At 33.8% G+C, this 20,785-nt stretch overlaps 1 protein-coding gene across 10 annotated transcripts in view; it reads left to right on the top strand.

The window, feature by feature from the left end:
• The window catches only part of AP3B1 (adaptor related protein complex 3 subunit beta 1), a 185,934-nt gene that overhangs the window by 49,469 nt on the left and 115,680 nt on the right, over positions 1 to 20,785 (top strand). For all 10 annotated transcript variants that reach the window (XR_004982833.2, XR_004982834.2, XM_045571657.1 and 7 more), the window contains 6 exons: positions 9,867 to 10,022; positions 12,594 to 12,691; positions 13,325 to 13,379; positions 13,468 to 13,539; positions 16,848 to 16,910; positions 18,370 to 18,502. Coding sequence is in view for 8 of the 10 variants with exons in the window: in XM_045571657.1 (XP_045427613.1) it covers positions 9,867 to 10,022; positions 12,594 to 12,691; positions 13,325 to 13,379; positions 13,468 to 13,539; positions 16,848 to 16,910; positions 18,370 to 18,502 (577 nt within the window). In the remaining 2 variants the exon portion in view is untranslated. The remainder of the gene's footprint in view (positions 1 to 9,866; positions 10,023 to 12,593; positions 12,692 to 13,324; positions 13,380 to 13,467; positions 13,540 to 16,847; positions 16,911 to 18,369; positions 18,503 to 20,785) is intronic.

Below are 20,785 nucleotides of genomic sequence, written 5' to 3'. Positions count from 1 at the left end.
AGATGTTAGATTTTTAGTACAAATACATTGTACAAAAATAAAATAAGATTAAAGTTATTTTTAATCTTTAAAAATAAAGATTATCATTTAGACCATGTTTATGCTCACTGTCTCTTAACCTATCTTAGACTTTCTGTGCCTATTTACAGTTCTGTTTTATAGAGAAACTTTCCAGTGATCAGTCCAGCCACTTTTAGTCTTGAAGACTTTTTAGCCTAGACTTTGAGTTGCATTCAACTTTTTAGGACTCCATATGGTGATTTTAACTTTAAAAGTTGGCTACTGAATTACAAGGCAATGTTTGATCATACCTAGAAGGAACTGAGAAGTATTTGGGATTTATATCTGCTCTAATTTTTCACTTCTCTTGTTGTAAAAAGCATACCATGAAGTAAAGAACTACTTAAGAATGTTATCCTATCTAACAAAGAAGGAATATGCTAATTGACTCTCACACCATCACAAAGATGGCAGTGCCTACAGCCAATAAGAAGAGAATATACTAATTGACTTCTCCACCCTCAAAGATGGTGGTGCCCAGTCCCCTCAGCCCCGCTGGGGTTTCAGGCATGCAGAAAAGCCAGGCCTGCCCTCAGACAGGCCCTGCTGATCCATGCACACCTGCTCCCAGACCCTTAGCCCCCCCAGTCGCCCAGGGCTGGCAGAAGGCGCAGGCAAGCTTCGGATGGCAGCTACCCAACTGCCCAGGGCTACCTGAGGCTCAGTAACCAGGGCTGGCTGAGGCTTGTGCTGCTGGCAGTGGCAGCAGCAGAGGTGTGATGGGGCATTGCCTTCCCCTGATTGCCGGGTCGCTTCCTACCCCTGAGGCCTCCCGGACTGTGAGAGGGGGCAGGCTGGGCTGAGGGACCCTTCCCCCCTTCCAGTGCATGACTTTTCATGCACTGGGCCTCTAATAGCATATACAGGTAAAGTGGAACAGTACTCTAGCAAAGTTACCATCCTTTTTTATCCTTTACCATCAACATTTGAATGTGTGTGTGTGTGTTTTTTTTCCATGAGATCAGCAGAGTACAAAGGTATTCATTTTAGTACCCCCATCCTTTTTTACATAACAGGCAGAAGTCATTTGCATAAATGCTATATGAACACCAATATATGATAATGAAAAGGCTATTTATAAGTGAGAAAAATATCACTAAAGTAATATGTTGACTTAAGTTATATAAAATAAAAAACTGCCTAAAATGCTGAATTCCTTAAAATTAAGATGTTTCCTTCTCAATTCTAATAGAAAATATGAAAAATAACACTTGATTCTTTGTAGTTAGCAATTTAAGACTTTGTTTACTTATGTTGTATTTAATTTGAGATAAGACAATGGGAATTATTATCCATTATATAGATGAAGAAACTGAGGGATGTAGTTTTTAATGACTAGACAATTTTACTTTTAAAAAGTAGAGCCAGAAGTAGAAACAGGATAATCTAACACTTAGGCCAACATTCTTCCCATATATTCTATTACCCCATAGCTTTTAAATTAAAGTATCCTTTTGTTTACTTTAATAAAGTTTCTATGTGTTTACTTATTATGTTCCAGTCAAAGCTGATATTGAAGCCCCTAATCCATAATACTCAGATATTGCAATTAACTAACAACCATAATTTAATTTGCTTTTCTCAAAGAGAGGTGATATTTCTCATTGAATTCTTTAAAATAGTGTTTAAAAGAATTGTGTTTATGGGCTTGAAAGATAGCAAAATTGTTTCTTGAGGAATTAAAAATTAGTGGAAATACTTTTTGAGATGAGCTGATGTACATGCATTTGTCAGTAAGTTCTCAAATGAACACATCATATATAAATAGGCTTCTTCAGGGGCAAAAGAGATTTTTAATTTAGTTTATTTGCATCATTATAGATCAGTATTTAGGCTGTTTATATGTAAATGGATGAATTGAGGAACAATTAAGTGTTGACAAAGTAGATTTCAGTCACATCAATTGCAGTGCATTTTCTATAATTTTTCTAACTGACATCTTTGATGATAAATAGTGGATGCCAAGTCAAAGCCGATTATACAGAGCACTAGGAATTCATGGGACTGTCAGGGAGAAGACCGATTGACTTTAAATTTACATATTAATGAGAAGATTTGTTAAGAGGATGCTTGACTATAGAAAATAACAGCGTATTTATAGGGCACGACATTTTATAAATAAAGCTGATGCAGGAAAATGGAAATTAAACCTTTTAGGTTAATAAATTCAAGAGACTGCTAAAAATGCATATTTGCATTTCTATTTTCTTAAATTTACCTTACTCTCTGCAGTCCTAGTGGGTTGTTTTTTTATTCTAGGTCAAGTTTGTATAATTTTCAAGGACATAAAATTACTTAAACATTTTCTTTGTGTCATTCAGGCTATTATGGGAGAATACTTGAAGCATAAGTGTAAATCTCTGAGACTTAAGTTGTTTTTGTAGAAGTAATGGACTTTAAAAAGTGCTATAAAACAAGTAAATTTTAAAAGTGATTAAAAAGCAAGCTTTTAGTGGCATTAATTATAAACTGAAATAAAACTCCGGCATTGCGTCTGACAGCAATGTTTCTAATTTTATTAATCTATGTCTTTAAAGTTGAACTTTCTCAAGGAGATGACAATTTTGTGAGAAATATCAAAATTATTAATTTGGAACTTAAAACTGTATAACTTCACAGTTCTTTTTGCATATTGAATTCAAAATATAATTCTGGTGGCAATATGTATGCCTTTTGAAATCTGGAGTGATTCATCTACATTTATTCCTCTCAGTGTATTAGTACTTCAATGATAAAACCCTTTGTAGGTGTAACAAAGTTCCAAGTTTAGATTTTTATTTTAAATTGTTTAAAGTATTACAAATAGTAGTACATATGCCTCCTTTTTCCCCCCACTGACCTTCCCCCAGCCCCCTCATTTCCCCCTTACCCCTCCCCGCTGCTGCACATGGCCTCACCCGGGCCCCCTCCCTCCTCAGTGTCTTGCATCCATTGGTTATGCTTATATGCATGCATACAAGTCCTTTGATTGATCTCCTATTTACTCCCCCCACACCCTACCTAGACTTACAGCTGTAGTTTGACAGTCTGTTCAATGCTTCTTTGCCAAGTTTAGAATTTTGTTTAAAGTATCCTATATAATAAAAGCCTAATATGTTAAGTGTCCGGTCATCTGTTTAACCAATCAAAGTGTAATATGCAAATAATATGTTAAGGCTGCTCAACTGCTCACTATGACATGCACAGATCACCAGGGGGAAGAAACTTGACTGATCGATCAGTCACTATGACGTCCACTGACCACCAGGGGCAGACTCTCCAACTGGTAGGTTAGCTTGCTTCTGGGGTCTGGCTAATCAGGACTGAGACAGGCCAGACATGCCCTGGAGCCCTCCTATGGTCCCTCCCTGGCTGGCCAACCTCCCGCATCCCTCCCCGGCCCCGATTATGCATTGGTGGGGTCCCTTAGCTGGCCTGTGCCTTCTTGCAATCTGGGACCCTCAGGGGATGTCAGAGAGCTGGTTTCAGCATAATCCCGAAGGCCAGGCCAGGGACCCCACTGATGCATGAATTCGTGCACCAAGCCTTTAGTTTTTAAAATAAGTTTCTTTAGCTTTTTAGAGATATGTATAAAATATGAACCATCAGAACACAAAATTCATATATTGAACATAGTTCTTGATTAGCAGGTTTTTGAAAATACAAAGGCACTTTAGGAAAAAGTTCAAAACTCCACATTTAGGTCTTGTCTTAAAGGATCTAAGTGTTAGAGATAATTATTTTTGTTGAATTTTAATTTTTTTATGGGTTAATTTTTTTTTTTTTTGTAAATTTGCTTTGTTTCTTGCTAGTGGACTAATTTTTAATCTTACTATTCTGTGGAACTTTTTAAAAAAACAAAATAGTGAAGAGTTGTGATAGAATCATGCTTTATAATGTGAATAAAAAATTTTTGTACACTCTTTCAGGCAGCTGTTGATGAAGGGTTCAATGTGCAATTTAATGGGAAACTATGGACCATGTGCTGATGATATTGAAATGAAGCCTCCATTAGTTACGAAGCATTCATTTTAAAGATTCCTTATTCTTTTTGTTTTAATTTTTTTTATTCACATACTTTTAATGAGATTATTGCCGTTGCGTACATTTTTTAAAAATTAAACTTTTATTGTTGAAAGTATTATATGTCTCATTTTCCCCCCATTAACTGTGCTCCCTGCTTCCCCTTGACCTTCAACCTATTGTCTGTGTCCATGGGTTATGCATATATGCATGCAAGTTCTTTGGTTGACTTCTTTCCACCCACTCACCTCCACCTTCCCTCTGAGATTCCACAATCTGTTCCATGCTTCTATGCCTCTGGATCTATTTATTTCTTATTGGAACTTTTAAAACTTAGGTTGACTCCTAAAATCAGAGAGTTAATACAATCAAAGCTATTCCATTAGTGCGGGCTGAAATTGTAAGTTCATGAGGTATAACTCATAAAGTTAAAACTCTCTGACTGAATGAGAACCACTCTAAAATGCATTCTGCTTAACAAAAAGCAATGATTTTCCATCTTTAGATGGAGAGCAGTTAGTTTTCATATAATTGGGACCCTTCTTTTTGATGCCGTAGAACCTTTAGGCCTAAATTCAACATGAGTATATTTTATTTCAGAGAAATTTGCCTTTTGTAGATTATTCAGATATCTCAGTTGCAAAAATTTGGAAACTGCATACTGAAAACGTGTTTTTTATATTCTGGAGCTGAACATATAGTCATAAGAAATGAGAAGTGTTGTGGGCAATTGAACACTGCATTTTCATAGTGGCTCAACACAAAGTTACTGGACACAGGTGTTTTTGTAATTATGATGTATTGAGGGAGATTCAGTGTTCAATGGTCCTCAAACCCACACTTCTACCTGTGTGGTACAGTGGTCTCTGGGCTATGGTATAAAACATGTAAAGTGAAGAGCATAGCAGTTACCTCACAGAAGGAAAAAAAGTCTCCAAGCCAGTATTCATATCCTTTGTGTGTGTTTTTTATATAGACTCAGTTTTGGGGGAAAGAGATTTTTTCTTTAATTTTTCTTTGCAAAAAATATTAAGTTTAAAATTTTATTACACATGACATTTTTCTACTGAATGTATTTCTCTCATAAGGTATACTACTCATATTGAATAGCTATTTTAATTAGGTTATTATGATCATGCTAATCACCTACCTACTTTGGTCTTGTCAGGGACATCTAACCCAGTGTCAGGTGTACTACCAATATATTGCTGTGGTATATATGAACTTAATTAATATTTGTGTCTCCTGAAACCTATTCATTGAAGCCATAACTTGCTGAATGGGAGAAGAAACTTACAAATATACATGTGATAAAGGGCTATTCAAAATATATAAAGAACTCATACAACTTAATAAAACCCCCAAAACCAACAGCAAGCAATCTAAAGTTTGATATTTTAGATAATTTCTTTCTTTTTTTTTAATCCTTATACAAGGATATGTTTTCATTGATTTTTTTTTTTTTTAAGAGTGAGGAAAGGGGGGAGAGAGACTGAAAGAGAGAAAACATCAATGTGAGAGAGAAACACTGATTGGTCGCCTCCGTAAACACCCCAACTGGGCATTGAATCCACAACCTAGGTATGTGCCCTGCCTGGAAATTTTGGTATATAGGACAATGCTCCAACCGAGTCACCAGGCCAGGACTTAGATAACTTATTTTATTGTTATAATAATAAATATGTATAAATAGATTTTATGTGATTTACTCATTTTTTCTCTTAGTTTTATTTATTAAAACTTAATTTTTAATAACTGTAGATTTATATGTAGTTATAAGAAACTAGAAGCCCGGTGCACGAATTCATACACCAGTGGGTTCCCTCAGCTTGGCCTGCAGGATTGGGCCAAAACTGGCTCTCCAACATCCTCTGAGGGTCCCGGATTGCAAAATGACACAGGCCAGGCTGAGGAACCCCCACTGGTACACGATCGAAGCCAGGGAGGGATGTGGGACATTGGCCAACTGGGGAGGGACCACAGGAGGACTTCAGGGTGTGTCCAGCCCCTCTCTCTCAGTCTTGATTGGCTGGACCCTAGCAGTAAGCTAACCTAATGGTCGGAGTGTCTGCCCCCTGGTGGTCAGTGCACATCATAGTGAGTGGTTGAGTGGTCTTAGCATATCATCAGCATATTATGCTTTGATTGGTTGTACGGACAACTGGATGACTGGACACTTAGTATATTAGGCTTTTATTATATAGGATAACACAGATATTTGGTGTAACATTACTCATTTACCTCCAGTGGTAGCATCTTGGAAAGCTATAATTACAACCAGCATGTCGATACAGTCAAGATTCAGAACATTGCCATCACAAGAGTTCTTTATGGTGCCATTTTATAACTAAACCCATTTTCCTCCCTGTGCTTAACCTTGCAACCCTTAATCCCTAACAACCACTAATTGTTTCTCAATCTCTATAATTTTGCCATTTCAGAAATGTTATTATATCAATGGAATTATATAGTATGTAACCTTTTAGGGTTAATTTTTTTCTTTCTGGAGATTATTCAGTAATATGTTTTTTATTTATGAGTGGTATCAGTAATATGTTTCTTATTTATGAGTGATATTCTGTGGCATAGATATTTAACCAATTGTTTAACCATTCATCCATTGAAGGACATCTGGGTTGTTTCCATTTTGGCTAATAAGAATAAAGCTGCTGTGAATATTTTGTGTGCAGGTTTTTGTATGAGAATAAATTTTCAGTTCCCAGTGATAAATGCCCAAGAGTGCAATTACTGGAATATACAGTAATTACAGGTTTAGTTCTGTAAGAAATTGCCAACCTGCCAGAGTGACTGTAACCTTTTTTATTCTTACCAGCCATTTCTGAGTAATCAGTTTCCTCTATGTCCTCACTGTCATTTGGTCTTGTCACTATTTTTAAAATTTAAATGGAGCCATTCTGATAGGTGTGTGGTGATATCTTGCTCTAGTTTTAATTTGCATTTCCCTAATAGCTAATGAAGTTGATTATTTTTTCATGTTTGCAGGTGGGATTTTTTTTTCCCATTTGTATATCTCTTTGATGAATAGTTTGTTGATATCTGTATTAGTTTTCTAGAGCTGCCATAACCACAGACTAGGTGGCTCAATCAACAGAAATCAATTTCTTATCATTCTAGAGTAGGGGTGTCGAACTCAATCAGAGAAGGGGCCAAAATCTAAAATCCAGCCAAAATCGCGGACCGAATGGTTTACTGAACAGTCATAAACTGTCATTGTGATGGAAACGCAGCGGAGTGCAGTGATGACAGCGCGGTGCGGGCCACATTGCAAGGCCTGGCGGGACGGATTTGGCCCGCGGGCCTTGTGTTTGACACGTGTTCTAGAGGCTGGAAGACAGTATCAAGGTGTTTGCAGATTTGGTTTCTCTTGAGGCCTCTCTCCTTGGCTTATAGATATTTTCTCTCTGTGTCCTCACACTGTCCTGTCCTGTGGAATCTCAGAAGTCTGACAGTCTCTCCTCTCTAGTCCAATTGGCAGTGTCTCTGCGAGTAAAATTCCATCTCTATTAAATCCATGAGTCGTACCCATGATCTCTTTTATCAAATTATTTTCTAGACATACCCTTGGCCTTCTTTTCTGAAGATTTCTTGATTTTTGCCAAAAAGATATGCTGAGAAACTTCTAAATCTTCAAGTTCTGGTTAACTTTTGCTTAATTTTTTTTTCAATTTATCTTTCTCATGTTACATAAGTAACAAGGTGAAATAGGCTGACCACTTCAACCTTTTGCTTAGAAATCTCCTCAGCTAAATATTCAAGTCTATCACATTTAACTTATACTTTTCACAAAACACTATAACATAATTCAGCCAAGTTCTTTGCCACCTTATAACATGAATTGCCTTTCCTCCAGTTTCTAGTAACATTTTCCTCATTTCCATCTGAAACCTCATGAGAATCAACTTTCACATCCATATTCCTCTAACAGTCTCTTCAAGGCAATTTTGGTTTTTTAAACATGCAAATCAAAATTGTTCTAGCTTCTACCCATTACCCAGTTTTAACGCCACTTTGACATTTTTAGGTATTTATTACAGCAGCTCCCCACTTCTCAGATGTTGGGATTTACTGGTTTGTTTATTTTTTCATCTATTTTGAGATCCTTTGGGCTCTTGGAATTAAAATCTATTTTTGATTGAACATGGAAATTGTGGGTATAATGAAATTCTTGATCTTATTCAAACTGAGGTAAGTACCTTATTATTATTGCCAGGTCATGGTACCTTTTAAGTCCACCCCCCCCCCGCCCCCTCCCCGCGCGCGCCAGCCTCCATTGATTGTCACAGAGGTTGTGGTTGTTATTGTTACTGTGAGTGAATGTGTGATTTCTGGCTCCCCACTAATATTTCCCCGATAGCTCTTTGTCTGTGGGGAATAGAAGTGCTTCATTTCTGTATACATGTATCCGCCACTAACACCACAGAGAGGTGTGTCCTTGTTACCACTGGGTGCTGCAGGTGCTGAGTGTGAGGAGGGATAAGGTCAGCTCCTTATTTATAGGTGAGCTTGAATGTCCAAGCTCCCCACTTGATCTCCACTGAACCATTGGGCTGTCTCACTTAACTCCTGGTGGGAATTGAAGTCTCAGTGCTGTCTTATTCTTTTCTGGTATGTACCACCACAGTGGGATGATTGGGGCATCTCATTACAGCCGGTGAGGGTCAAAGTCTACTCTCTTCCTTTCATCCTTTGCAAGATGAGGATAGGTATGGGACCATGGTATTTTCTCTAGTTTTGGCTGCAGCAGAGCAGTTATTTTCTAAAAAAAAAGTTATTTTCTTGCTGGACCATCCATTTCTTGGTCCTTTGGAAACATAAGGCAGGCTTTTGGAAGATTTTTTTTTTTTTTTAATTTATTCTTATTGGTGTTTCTGGATTAACTGCTTCTCTAGCACCCAGTCTTAAATATGAGATAAAAATGAAAGCCTAATGAACTCACTATAGTTATCCTTTGGGTCCTGAGTTCTCTACTCACTCTTCTGATCTCTGCCTTTCCTTTTTTAAATGCTTGTTTTATATATAATATCTTTGGTTTCTGGTAGTACTTTGTGAGAAGAATAGGGAACAGTATATCTACTTCATTCTTTCAGAATTAGAAAGTACATTTCAGAAACTTGATAATAGAAATTACCTCTAAATAGTAGTTGAATTGGACCCAGATAGATATTATTATTTTTGTGTTTTTTTTTCAAATTTTTAAGACTAAATGCCTATAGACTGATATGACTGTCTAAGATAATAAAGACTTAAAGTATAAAGGACAAAACAGAATAAACTATTATGGATATACCTAAAGCTCAAACTGAGTCTTTCTTGACAACATAAGGACCTATTTAATCACTAGTTGTAAACCTGTCAAGCTTTATTATGATTTCTTTTATATGTGTTGAGTTAAAAAAATTATCCTTTTTTTCTGATCCAATTACATTGTGGCTGGTAATTTATAGAAATAGTTTTCAAGTTTTAGGTAGTCTCATATTGTTGGCTTTGTTAGAGTCTAATTGCCAGATTTCTCCCTTTGAGTAGTAGTAGCTATGGGTTTTTCTTTTATGAGGATTTAATATTTTTTAGTTTTCCTGTATAAAAGAATATCATGTATATCACTAAGGAACAGTTATTGTGTTAAGACCTTCATATAAGTAGCAAGTATTTTGAAATCACCTCAACAGTTATATTGCATAGTAAAATATTATCATTATTGTAGAAGTTTTTAAAAATTTTCTTTTTGCCATGTTTGGGCTGTTCAGGGTCTGAACTAAACATGGAATTGGATTTCTTTCCTGTAGGATGATGGTCTAGAGGACAACGAAAAGAATTTCTATGAGTCTGATGAGGAACAGAAAGAAAAGGCTGAGAAAAGAAAAAAGCCTTATACTATGGATCCAGACCATAGACTTTTAATTCGGAATACAAAACCTTTGCTTCAGAGCAGAAATGCAGCGGTATGTTAACATACTTATAAGAAATAATTCTCACAGATTTCTTTTTAAGATATGGCTGAAAGTATGTTAGTTTTTTAAACAAGTCTTTATATTCGAGTGTGCTAATGGAGCATTTGCTTATTTCTTTATATAAAAAAAGTTTTGATGATATTACTTGGTTTGATAGTTGTATGCCTATTAGACTTGATTTACTAGTACTTTTCTGTGGTTTTGTTAATTGGTTTTTCCTAAGATACGAGCTCAAGGTGTTTCAGAACTGACTGGAAGACTATGTGTTTCTCTTTTGCTAGTTTGTAGTTGTGGGTACTTGATGTGATATCAGTCTATATTTGTATTTACCTGATAAAAAGTACCTAGCATAATGCCTTATACATAGTAAATTTTAACTGGTAGAAATAACTATTAAAAATAATCTGTATCTGTACCCTAATTTTTTATTTTACTTTGGTTTAACTTTTTTATTTTAAATAATTCTTTATTTTTAGAATATACATGCACAGTAGATTAGAAAATGCAGACTAGCAGAACTAAAAACAAAGAAACATCACTTCCCCATCACTAAGAACTCATTATCACAATATATTAATGTATTTTATTCCAGATCTTTTTTTCTGCATAAATAAACATATATTATCATGTATGTATGCCTATACACATATATATTTTTAAATCAAGATAGAAATCATACTGTATGTAGTATTTTTAACCTGTTTATTTTCTAGTCAGTCCTCTCCACCTTTCTATTTCAATGAAGTTTCATCTCATTTAATACCAATTTATCTGAAATTATCTTTTATAAGTAATTCATCTAAACTGGCAAAATATATCTGCTACATTTCACACTTGCTTGTTATCTCTTTTAAACTTCTCAGTTCTTGCAGGATGTTTTTCTGTATTTATTTGGTTGATTCCTATATAGAGTGCTACTTAATTTTTTCTTCCATACCTGCATTTCCTATTAACTGGAAGTTATAGCTAAAGGCTTGATGGATTCAAGTTAAACATTTTATTAAAAAATTTCAACTAAAATATTGTTATGAATTATTCCCTTCAAATAGCAAAAACTTTGAAAATGAAGAATTTCATGTGAATTACTTTGTTTTTTGATGCTTGAGAATTTAGAGTATGAGCTTTGTATATATGTGTTAGTAATTAGCAGACATTTTATCTTATACTTAGTAATTTAGTTTTTGAATCATTATTAAATAATGATGCATAGTAATAAAAAATTATTGTTTTACTAATGTTGTAAATATGCTTGGCGAGATGGTTGTGAAGTAGCTGTTACTTGCCACCTAAAACTCTAGTTTATAATTGACCTACTATTAATTTAACTTTATCTTGGAAGTTGATTTTGTAGTACAAATACTGACCAAAAAATGTTCTTGAATGGTGAAACATATTATAGAGGTAGATTGTACTTGTTGTCCCAGTATGTTCTGGTTCCCTGGCTCCCTGCTTATTTGGTTGTGTACCAAGTAGAAGTGAGGAACTTTTTGTTCCGCATGTTTTGTTATCCTGCTTATTTGTGTGTATAACACACACACACACACACACACACACACACACACACACACACACATATATTAAAGGCCTAGTGCATGAAAATTCATGCACTCGGGGAGGTCCCTCATCCAGGCCTGCGCCATCTCCAATCCAGGAACCATCGGGGAATGTTTGACTGCTGGCAGTGGGACATCCCTCTTGCAATCTGGAACCACTGGCTCCTAACCACTCATTGGCCTGCCTGCCTGATCACCCCTAACTACTCTGCCTGCCGACCTGATTGCCCCTAACCACTCTCCCCTGCCAGCCTGATTACCCCTAGCTGCTCTCCCTTGCTGGCCTGATTGCCCCTAACTGCTTCTGCCTTGTCCCCCGCCATTATGGCTTTGTCCAGAAGGACATCTGGAAGACATTCTGTCTGTCTGCTCTAATTAGCATATTACTCTTTTATTAGTATAGATTAGTATAGATATGCATAGCCCATGGATACTGACAGTAGTTTGGTGGAAGGCCTAGGAGGGGCAGGTGCAGGGTGGAGGGTGTCAATGGAAAAAAAAAAAAAAAAAAAAAAAAAAAAAAAAGAACATCTTTAATACTTTCAACAATAAAGATAATTTTTTAAAAAAATTAAAAAATGCTGTTATTTTAGAGGCTCTGAGGGAAAAACTGCCTTTTGCTAGCTTGGTTACTGACAATTCTTAGCATTCCTTGAATGGTTTATCACTTTATATCTACCTCCATTGTCAATTTGCCTTCTTTTTCTGTGTCTCTATAAGGAACTTTCATTGGATTCAGGGCCCACCCTAATTCAGTATGATCTCATTCTGATCATTACATTAATAACATCTGCAAAGACCTTATTTCCAGATAAGTTCACATTTGAGGGTAGTCATGAATTCTTGGGGCGGGGATACTAATTACCTGTTACAAAAGGTAACATATTCATCGTATTTTATAGGAATTTTATAGGAGTTAAAGGAAATAATATATAAGAATGTTGTTTGAAACTGTAGTGTGCTCTGATGTTCATAGTTCTGATTGTTTTCTTGCTTTTGTTTTTTTTAGGTGGTTATGGCAGTTGCTCAGCTGTATTGGCACATATCACCAAGAGCTGAAGCTGGCATTATTTCTAAATCACTAGTGCGTTTACTTCGTAGCAGTAGGTAGGACATGGTTTTATGTACGTTTTCTTTTGTATTTCTTCAAAAAGAATACTTGAACAATAAAATGTAACTTTCATTTATCTCAAAGTTTTTGATAAATATTGAATTTTTGAAACCTCAAGCCCAAATAGCCCAAAGGAATTAAAAGTATCTTTTGGCCCGGCTGGTGTGGCTAGGTGGTTGAGTGTGGACCTATGAACCAAAAGGTCATGATTCAATTCCTGGTAAGGGCACATGCCCAGGATGCGGGCTCAATCCCCATAAGGGGACATGCAGGGGGCAGCTAATGGATTCTCTCATCATGATGTTTCTCTGGGCAGAATCGACACAACAAGTTTATATGAGCTCTGCAGTCACGTTTCATCAGGCCTAAGAATGCCTTTCTTGCATGTGTTCAGAGCAGCTACAGTATTGGCTTTACATCTTAGGATGAATCTAATGTAATTTATTAATCATTTGTAGGGAAATGCACTTTAAAATAAGGCACAAATATCTGCAATTTATTGAAAACTTTTCAATATTATATTTGAGTTCCATTTAGTATGAAACTTACCACTAATTCCTTTTCTTTAATGTACTTAAAGATATTTCATTGGAAAACATACACAGTGAAAATTCTTGTTTAATTTTTAGGGAGGTGCAGTATATTGTCCTACAGAACATAGCAACTATGTCAATTCAAAGAAAGGTATGTACATTGTGAGTACATAATTTAAGAGAGAAATGAATGCATTAGTACCATTAAATGTATTTGCATATTTATTTTTGTCATTTAGGGTATGTTTGAACCTTATCTGAAGAGTTTCTATGTTAGGTCAACTGATCCAACTATGATCAAGACACTTAAGGTAGGCATGTTCTTATTTTTCAGATACTCTAATATGTGTTTTCTTTGAAGATACCGCTATAGATTCTAGCATCTGTAAAATGGGAATCTTTTTTTTAAATACCCATCATTTAGGGATTTTCTTTATACTTCCTATACTACATTATTATATTCTAGGTGTACTAGTTAATAATGTGGATTTTGTAATAAAAGAAAACATGTTAATTTCAAGAGAAACATCAAAAGTGCTTTATGCAAAGTAATGTCCATTGCTAGTTACACATTTCCCCCATCTTTAGGTAATTTGTGGATACCATCCCAATAGAACTTTTCTTGTTTTGAGGCAAACCATTCAGAGTCCAGATTTTCCACTTCTTTGTATGTTGAAGTGCTGCTCAGAAAGTGTGTGTGCCATCAATCGGAACAAGTGGTAATCTGAAGGAGCAAGGTCTAGTGAATACAGTGATGGGTTAATACTTCCCAGGCAAGATCTTTTAAGGTGTCTTTAACTGGTTTTGAAGTGTGTGATGGTGCGTGATCATGAAGCAAAATTACTTTGCTGAGTCTTTTGGCCCATTCTGGTCATTTCACCATCAAAGCTTGGTTCAAATTGATTATTTGTTGTTGGTAGTGATCAATATTAATGGTTTCACCTGGTTTTAGAAGCTCATAATACACCACACCTTCCTGATCTCACCAAACGCAGAGCATTGTTTTCTTTCCAAAGTGATTTGGCCTTGTAATCAATGTTGATGGTTGACCTGGATCAACCCATGATTTTGTACATTTGGGACTCTCAAAATAAATGCACTTTTCATCGCCAGTCACAATTCGATGCAAAAAAGACTTTCTTTCGTGCCACGGAAGCAACATTTTACTGATGCCTTTTTGGTTTTCCATTTGTCTTTCGTTCATTTGATGTGGCACCCATTTTCCTTCCTTTAAAATCTCTCCCATTGCTTGTAAATGATCGGAAATTGTTTGCTGAGTAATGTTTCATCTTTCTGCAAATTGTTTTTGAGTTTGACAAGCATCTTCATTCAATAATGCTTTTAATTGTTGGTCTTCAAACTTTTTCTGTTGACCTGGACATTCTTTGTCTTTCACATAGAAATCATCACTTAAAAAGTGTTTAAATCAGTATTCACAAGCATCTTGAAATGGAGCATGTTCACCATAAGCTTCCTGCAGTATACAATAACCTTTTCTTCAAAATAAAGTAATGAATTAAAATTTCCCACAAATGCTCTTTTTTTGGCATGAAATTTGACATTTTTTAAGCGTAAAAATATCTATGATGTTAACACATTCAGCAAATTTGACATATGAAGTTTTGAAGCTTGCTGTCAATACACCAAAATAGCATATGTATCAAATTGCATATATATCAACATACGTGTAACTCTATTGAAAAAAATCCACATTATTAACTGGTACACCTAGTATTAGTTACTGTGCTATATCTTTTTTTAATTTTATTTTTTAATTTTATTGATTTTTTACAGAGAAGAAGAGAGAGGGATAGTTAGAAACATCAATGAGAGAGAATCATTGATCAGCTGCCTCTTGCACACCCCCTACTGGGGATGTGTCCGCAACCAAGGTACATGCCCTTGACCGGGATCGAACATAGGACCCTTCAGTCCGCAGACAGACACTCTACCCACTGAGCCAAACCAGTTTCGGCAACTGTGCTACATCTTACTACAAAGTGAAAACATACTGCCTATATCCTGAATAACGCACAGTATACTGAATGAAACAGATGTGTAAATAGATAATTTTAACAGTTTGTGATATTATGGAGATTTGAATTGAGTGCTGTGAAAAAAAAAAGTCTTCTCTGAAAGATTTAGAAAAACTTGTGAAAAAGATGATGTTTGAGTTTATTTTAAAAAAACATTTTTGAGAATTTTGTAGTTGGTTAGTAGGTTGATTGGGAGGTTGTAGAGTTGTAAGTAGGAGATAGGCACAGTTCATGCTAACACAAGGAATATAAGAGTTATTTTGAGGGAATGATAACTACAGTATAGAGTGTAGTTTGGATATAGCACTGTATGGATTAAAACAATGTGATATTAAAACAGAAAAAGAAGTGGAATAGAATGAAAACCTGGAAAATAGATCAATGTATATGAAAGTGTACTGTGTAATAGAGGAGTCATTACAAACCCATATGGAAAGGGTGGACTTTAAATATTAGAATTATTGGCTATTCACATGGAAACTGAGTTTAATCATAAGAAACTCTAAGACACATCCAAATGCAATGTGTGGTATTAAACTGGGTATTTTTATTATACATTATTGAGATAATTGGTGAAACAAATAGAGAGTAACAATCGCATAGATGTGATGTATCAATGTAAATGTCTTGATTTTCTTGGTTGTATTGTGGTCTGTAGGATATGTCCTTGTTTGTAGAAAATATGCATAGAAGTAATTGGGGACACTGTGATATCAAATTGGCAACTATGGTCTCAAATGTTTCAGATAAAAAATAGTTATTTTTACCTTTTCTCTATGTTGATATTGTTTTTTAAGTTGTACAGAAAAATTAAATGACCTCATCAAAATAAAATGAAAAGTCTAGCCATAATCTGGGAGAAAATATATCCATACATATATCTGAAAAATGACTGATATTTAGAATATATAAAGAACTTCTACAATTTCTGCCTTTTAATTGTAATATTTGGACCATTTACTTTTAATGTGATTATTGATATGAATGTGTTTATGTCTATATCTTTTTTGTTTTCTGTTTGTCCCATTTGTTCTCTGTTCCTTTTTTCCTTTTTCATTTTTTCCTTCAGATTAATTGGCTATTTTTTATGAGTAAAAACATCTTTTTAGTGAGCCTATTGGAAATGGGCTTTTAATTGCATATTTCTTATAACTCTAAATCCAGAATAATTAAAATGTGTAAGAATTAGGGGTGGTAGGATGAAGAAGACACAGTAAGGCAATTAATCTGGAGCACAGAGGTATTACATGGAGGGCGGCAGTTTTCTAATTTTCTTAGTAACAGAAAAAAAAGTCAAACTACCTTAAATTGTTTAGGTTAATTGGATATAAATTGTAGAAAAGTTAGGACAAACAATTAGGGAAAATGTTGGATTCTCTATTTTGTGATTACTTGTTCAGCACTTTGTAAATATATGTAGCTGTAGGGAGACAAAATTCACTTGAAGGTTATAATGTTTCACAACATTTCTAACTGTGACTTCTTTTAAAAGCATAAGTTACCTTTCTATTAAATGCTTAGCCTTTATTAAATTCATCTTTTTTGTTTGTTTCAAAATGTTTACTTCTTTTTTTCTACTGTAGCTTGAAATTTTGACAAACTTGGCAAATGAAGCCAACATATCAACTCTTCTTCGAGAATTTCAGGTTTGTATACAGTGCTAATTCTTGACATTTGTTAAGTTTAAAGTTAAATATATGTCTTTCTGAATTTTGAAATATGTAATTGTTTAAATAAAACAGTCATTGGGAAGGAATAATTTTATGGAGTTAGTTGTATAGAGGTGACACATTGGACCTGTTTCAGAATATTGATGATATACAATAATATCAGATGTTTAAGAAGGTCCATTGTTTAATATATTATTTCTTCAGTATCCATTTTCTCATTTTTTTCTCTTTGTACCTTATTTTTGTGTTTGCTATGTTGATAGGTATTTTTTCTTATTTTTTTGGAGTAAAATAGTGAATTTTTCTAAAGACTCTTATTTTTAGTTGAGGAAATTAGGTAATCAACTGGGTAATGGTTTTTAAATATAATTGATCTTTCCTAAGTGGAACTTAGAGACTTTCATTTGTTTAATATATTTCTTCAACAATTAATCATGTTCTTGCTACTATTTTCACTAAATTTGTAAGTTTTTAGATATTCTTAGATTTATCATTTAGACACCATTTAAATGTATTATTCTATTTTGCATTTTAGATAAACCACAGTGTTAAATCTACAGCATGAATATCTCATTGGAGCTTGGGATTTCAGTTGAATATTGGATTTTAAATTTTATTATATATATTATAAATGTGCATGTTAAAAGTGCTTTCATTTCTGTAAAGAATAAAAGCTGAGTTTTTAAATTAGGAAAGTTTAACCAAATGAAATTCTTTTGGGCTATCATAAATTTTGTAAAAACCTTTTAATTTCCTGTTGTTAAATAATTGAATTATTTATTTTTAAGTTTGTATAAATATTTAGTTTACATTGTATCTTTAAAAATTATTTTTAAGAAAATCTATTAAAAGTATGGTGTTTTGTTTTATTGTAAACTGAATATTTATAAAGTCTTTATTGAAATGTCGTTCACTGTAATTATTTTGGAGTTACTACTATTCAGATACTATTTTAAAAGTAAAATATTTCTGGAAGCATATAGGGTTTTTTCTTCCTCTTCTCCCAATTTTTAGATTTAGTGTCTCTGAAAAATCAACCCCTTTTCCCCCTATAAATTCACAGATGCTATGAATGAACTGAAATGATCTGAAACCTCCAAAGAGAGTTCTCATCCTATCTCAGCCTTGCACTTAAACTAATTGCTATCTTTGGGTAACTGCTCCCCACTGTGTGTTTTGGAGTCATAAGCCACGGTAGCCACAAGTGAATGAATCTGGCTTGAAAATGTACCTCTTTTATAGGCACATTCTTTAAGTAAAAAAGACACTAAATTTAGCTAAGTCATTTTTTAGTTCTTCCATTGTACTTATAGATGAGATTATGTATGCTGCAATTTTTGTATTGACAAAACTTAATATAACAGGCATTATTATATTATGTTTTGTTCACTTGATATAGTACCAATGTATAAACTAATTGAAATAATATTTTTAGACTTACGTAAAAAGCCAGGATAAGCAATTCGCAGCAGCCACTATTCAAACTATAGGCAGATGTGCAACAAACATCTTAGAAGTCACTGACACATGTCTCAATGGCCTGGTGTGTCTGCTGTCCAACAAAGATGGTAAGTTGACAGTTTCATTTTGTTTTTCAAGTAATTTATCATTTGAGTATGCTTGCATTTTATTTTTTCCTGTATGTTGGTAGCATGGTCATGATGAGTAGCATTTTGTCTTTGAAACACACATAGAGTTTTGTTTTGTTTTTTTAGTAAATTGGGTAATTAACTTATAAATAATATCTGTCTTGCCTGAACAGAACTAAAAGTATAATTTGTTTCATTTCTTCACAATTTAATTTCCTTCATTGTACCCTGTCTCAAAGGCTCTATTTTGCTTTTCAATGGCATGTAAGCCATGTATAATATTGGTTCACCTGCAGAGGGTGCTAAAAGCAGGCAAATGACTCTGTGCCATGGAGAAGTTGCTAGATCAAAAAGTATGTTGAATGTGTTACCATCAAAGTTTATTCCCAGAAATCCAAGATCAATCCTAGATTTATAACATCAGTTTGGAAGAGTTTCATATTTTTAAGCCCTACAATATTTAAATATTTTGTAAAACTAGATGGTAAAATGTATAATCTAGATACTGTACTGTGGTAAAATGTCAATTATTTCTATGGTATGGCTTTAGATTAAATGAGGCCATTTGGGGAGAGAGAAAAATGAGTCAGCTGTCACCTTTAAAATAGTTTATGTAGAGGATATTTATTATAATTATGTACTTGATTAAAATGAGATTCTTTTTAAGAAAAACATAATTTTTAATGTAAAATCATTGAAATTATTTGTGGGATTCTAAATTATGTCATATTTAGACCCAGGCATATATGACATAGCAACCATAGTTTAAATATAACAAATTGATTATTTTATTTGAAAAATCGCTTTTCACTACAATAACTCTTTTATTCCTAATTATCTCTTTTTTCCCCCACATGTAGATCTCTTTATAAAACTGGAATATTGTTATAAGTTCTTATGATGAAAAGATAATTGAAACAAAATTCATCCCCAAACAAGAGTGTTTTTTATTGCAAACATAAAATTATAATCTTTTACCTGTTAATTCAAGATGTTATTGATAGAATACTTTTCTACATGTAGAAGTAAATCTCTAAATAACTGTAGTAATGTAAATTATCAGGTAGATAGATTCTTAAACAAATTGACTGTAGAAGGTAACTAAAGAAAATAGGATGCTAACTATACATTTTATCTATTTTCTACTTTTAATATCCTTTTTATCTATTTCTATATCACACTTTAAAATATGAGTTCAAAAACTTGTTTTTATTTTCTTACATCTTTAATAATGACTTTCTTTTTGATCAAATAAGACACAATACTTGGGTTGTATTTAAAATTACAATTTTAAACCATGGCTTACCATGTAGTTATTTTAAAATTTAATTACATATAACAAAGCACCACAAATCAGTTAGAACACAAATTTGTTCTTTTCAGTACAAAATATATTCAAGATTTTTCAATTTTATATTTTGACCCTTTTTTCTCTTATGAAATTTTCTAGCTGTGAATTTAAAAGCACATTTTTCTATTTTAGCTTCTAGCACATTAATTTCTCAAAAATATTTTTATTGACTTTGATTTAAAAGATGAATAGTCTACCCTGTAGCACTTTTAAAGGAGCAATAGATTACTTTATAAATAGGTAATGGGAGACTAATATAATTTATAACCACTCTTAAAAGTAGGAGGCTTTAATCATGAAAACATTGTTATTTTAATGTTTTTAGGCTTTTGTTTTTGGTAAACCAAAACTCTTTAGAACCATGATTTTTTTCTACACTTTTTATATTAAGAAATTTAAATTGTATTGTCTAGTTATGGTTGCATAATGATTATTAGCCCATAATACCTGATTCTTTATGCCAAGTGAAATAAGTCAGACAGAGAAAGACACCATATGATTTCCCTTACATGTAAAATCTTAAACATACACACACACATACACACACACACACACACACACACACACACACACACACACACACACACACACACACAAACACCCCAAAATAAAGGAACAAAACAGAAACAAACTCATAGATACAAAGGGTCAACAAATGGGAATTGGATTGGAGGAAGGGATTAAAATATGCAAATTGGAGTTATAAAATAGTCACAGGTATATCAAATATAACATAGGGAATATTGTAATAACTATGTCTGATGTCAGACTTACCAGGGTGATCACTTTGTAAGATATGTAAATACCTAATCACTATGTTGTACACCTGAAACAAATATAATATTGTATGTCAACTGTAATTAAAAAATAAAATAATGATACTAAGATACCTACCATATGTTAATTGTGAG

This window comes from Pipistrellus kuhlii, unplaced genomic scaffold (assembly GCF_014108245.1).
Source record: "Pipistrellus kuhlii isolate mPipKuh1 unplaced genomic scaffold, mPipKuh1.p scaffold_m20_p_4, whole genome shotgun sequence".
Classification (NCBI taxonomy): Eukaryota; Metazoa; Chordata; class Mammalia; order Chiroptera; family Vespertilionidae; genus Pipistrellus; species Pipistrellus kuhlii.
The sequence above is the reverse complement of the archived record's forward strand: the minus strand, read 5'-3'. Positions and strand labels throughout refer to the sequence as shown.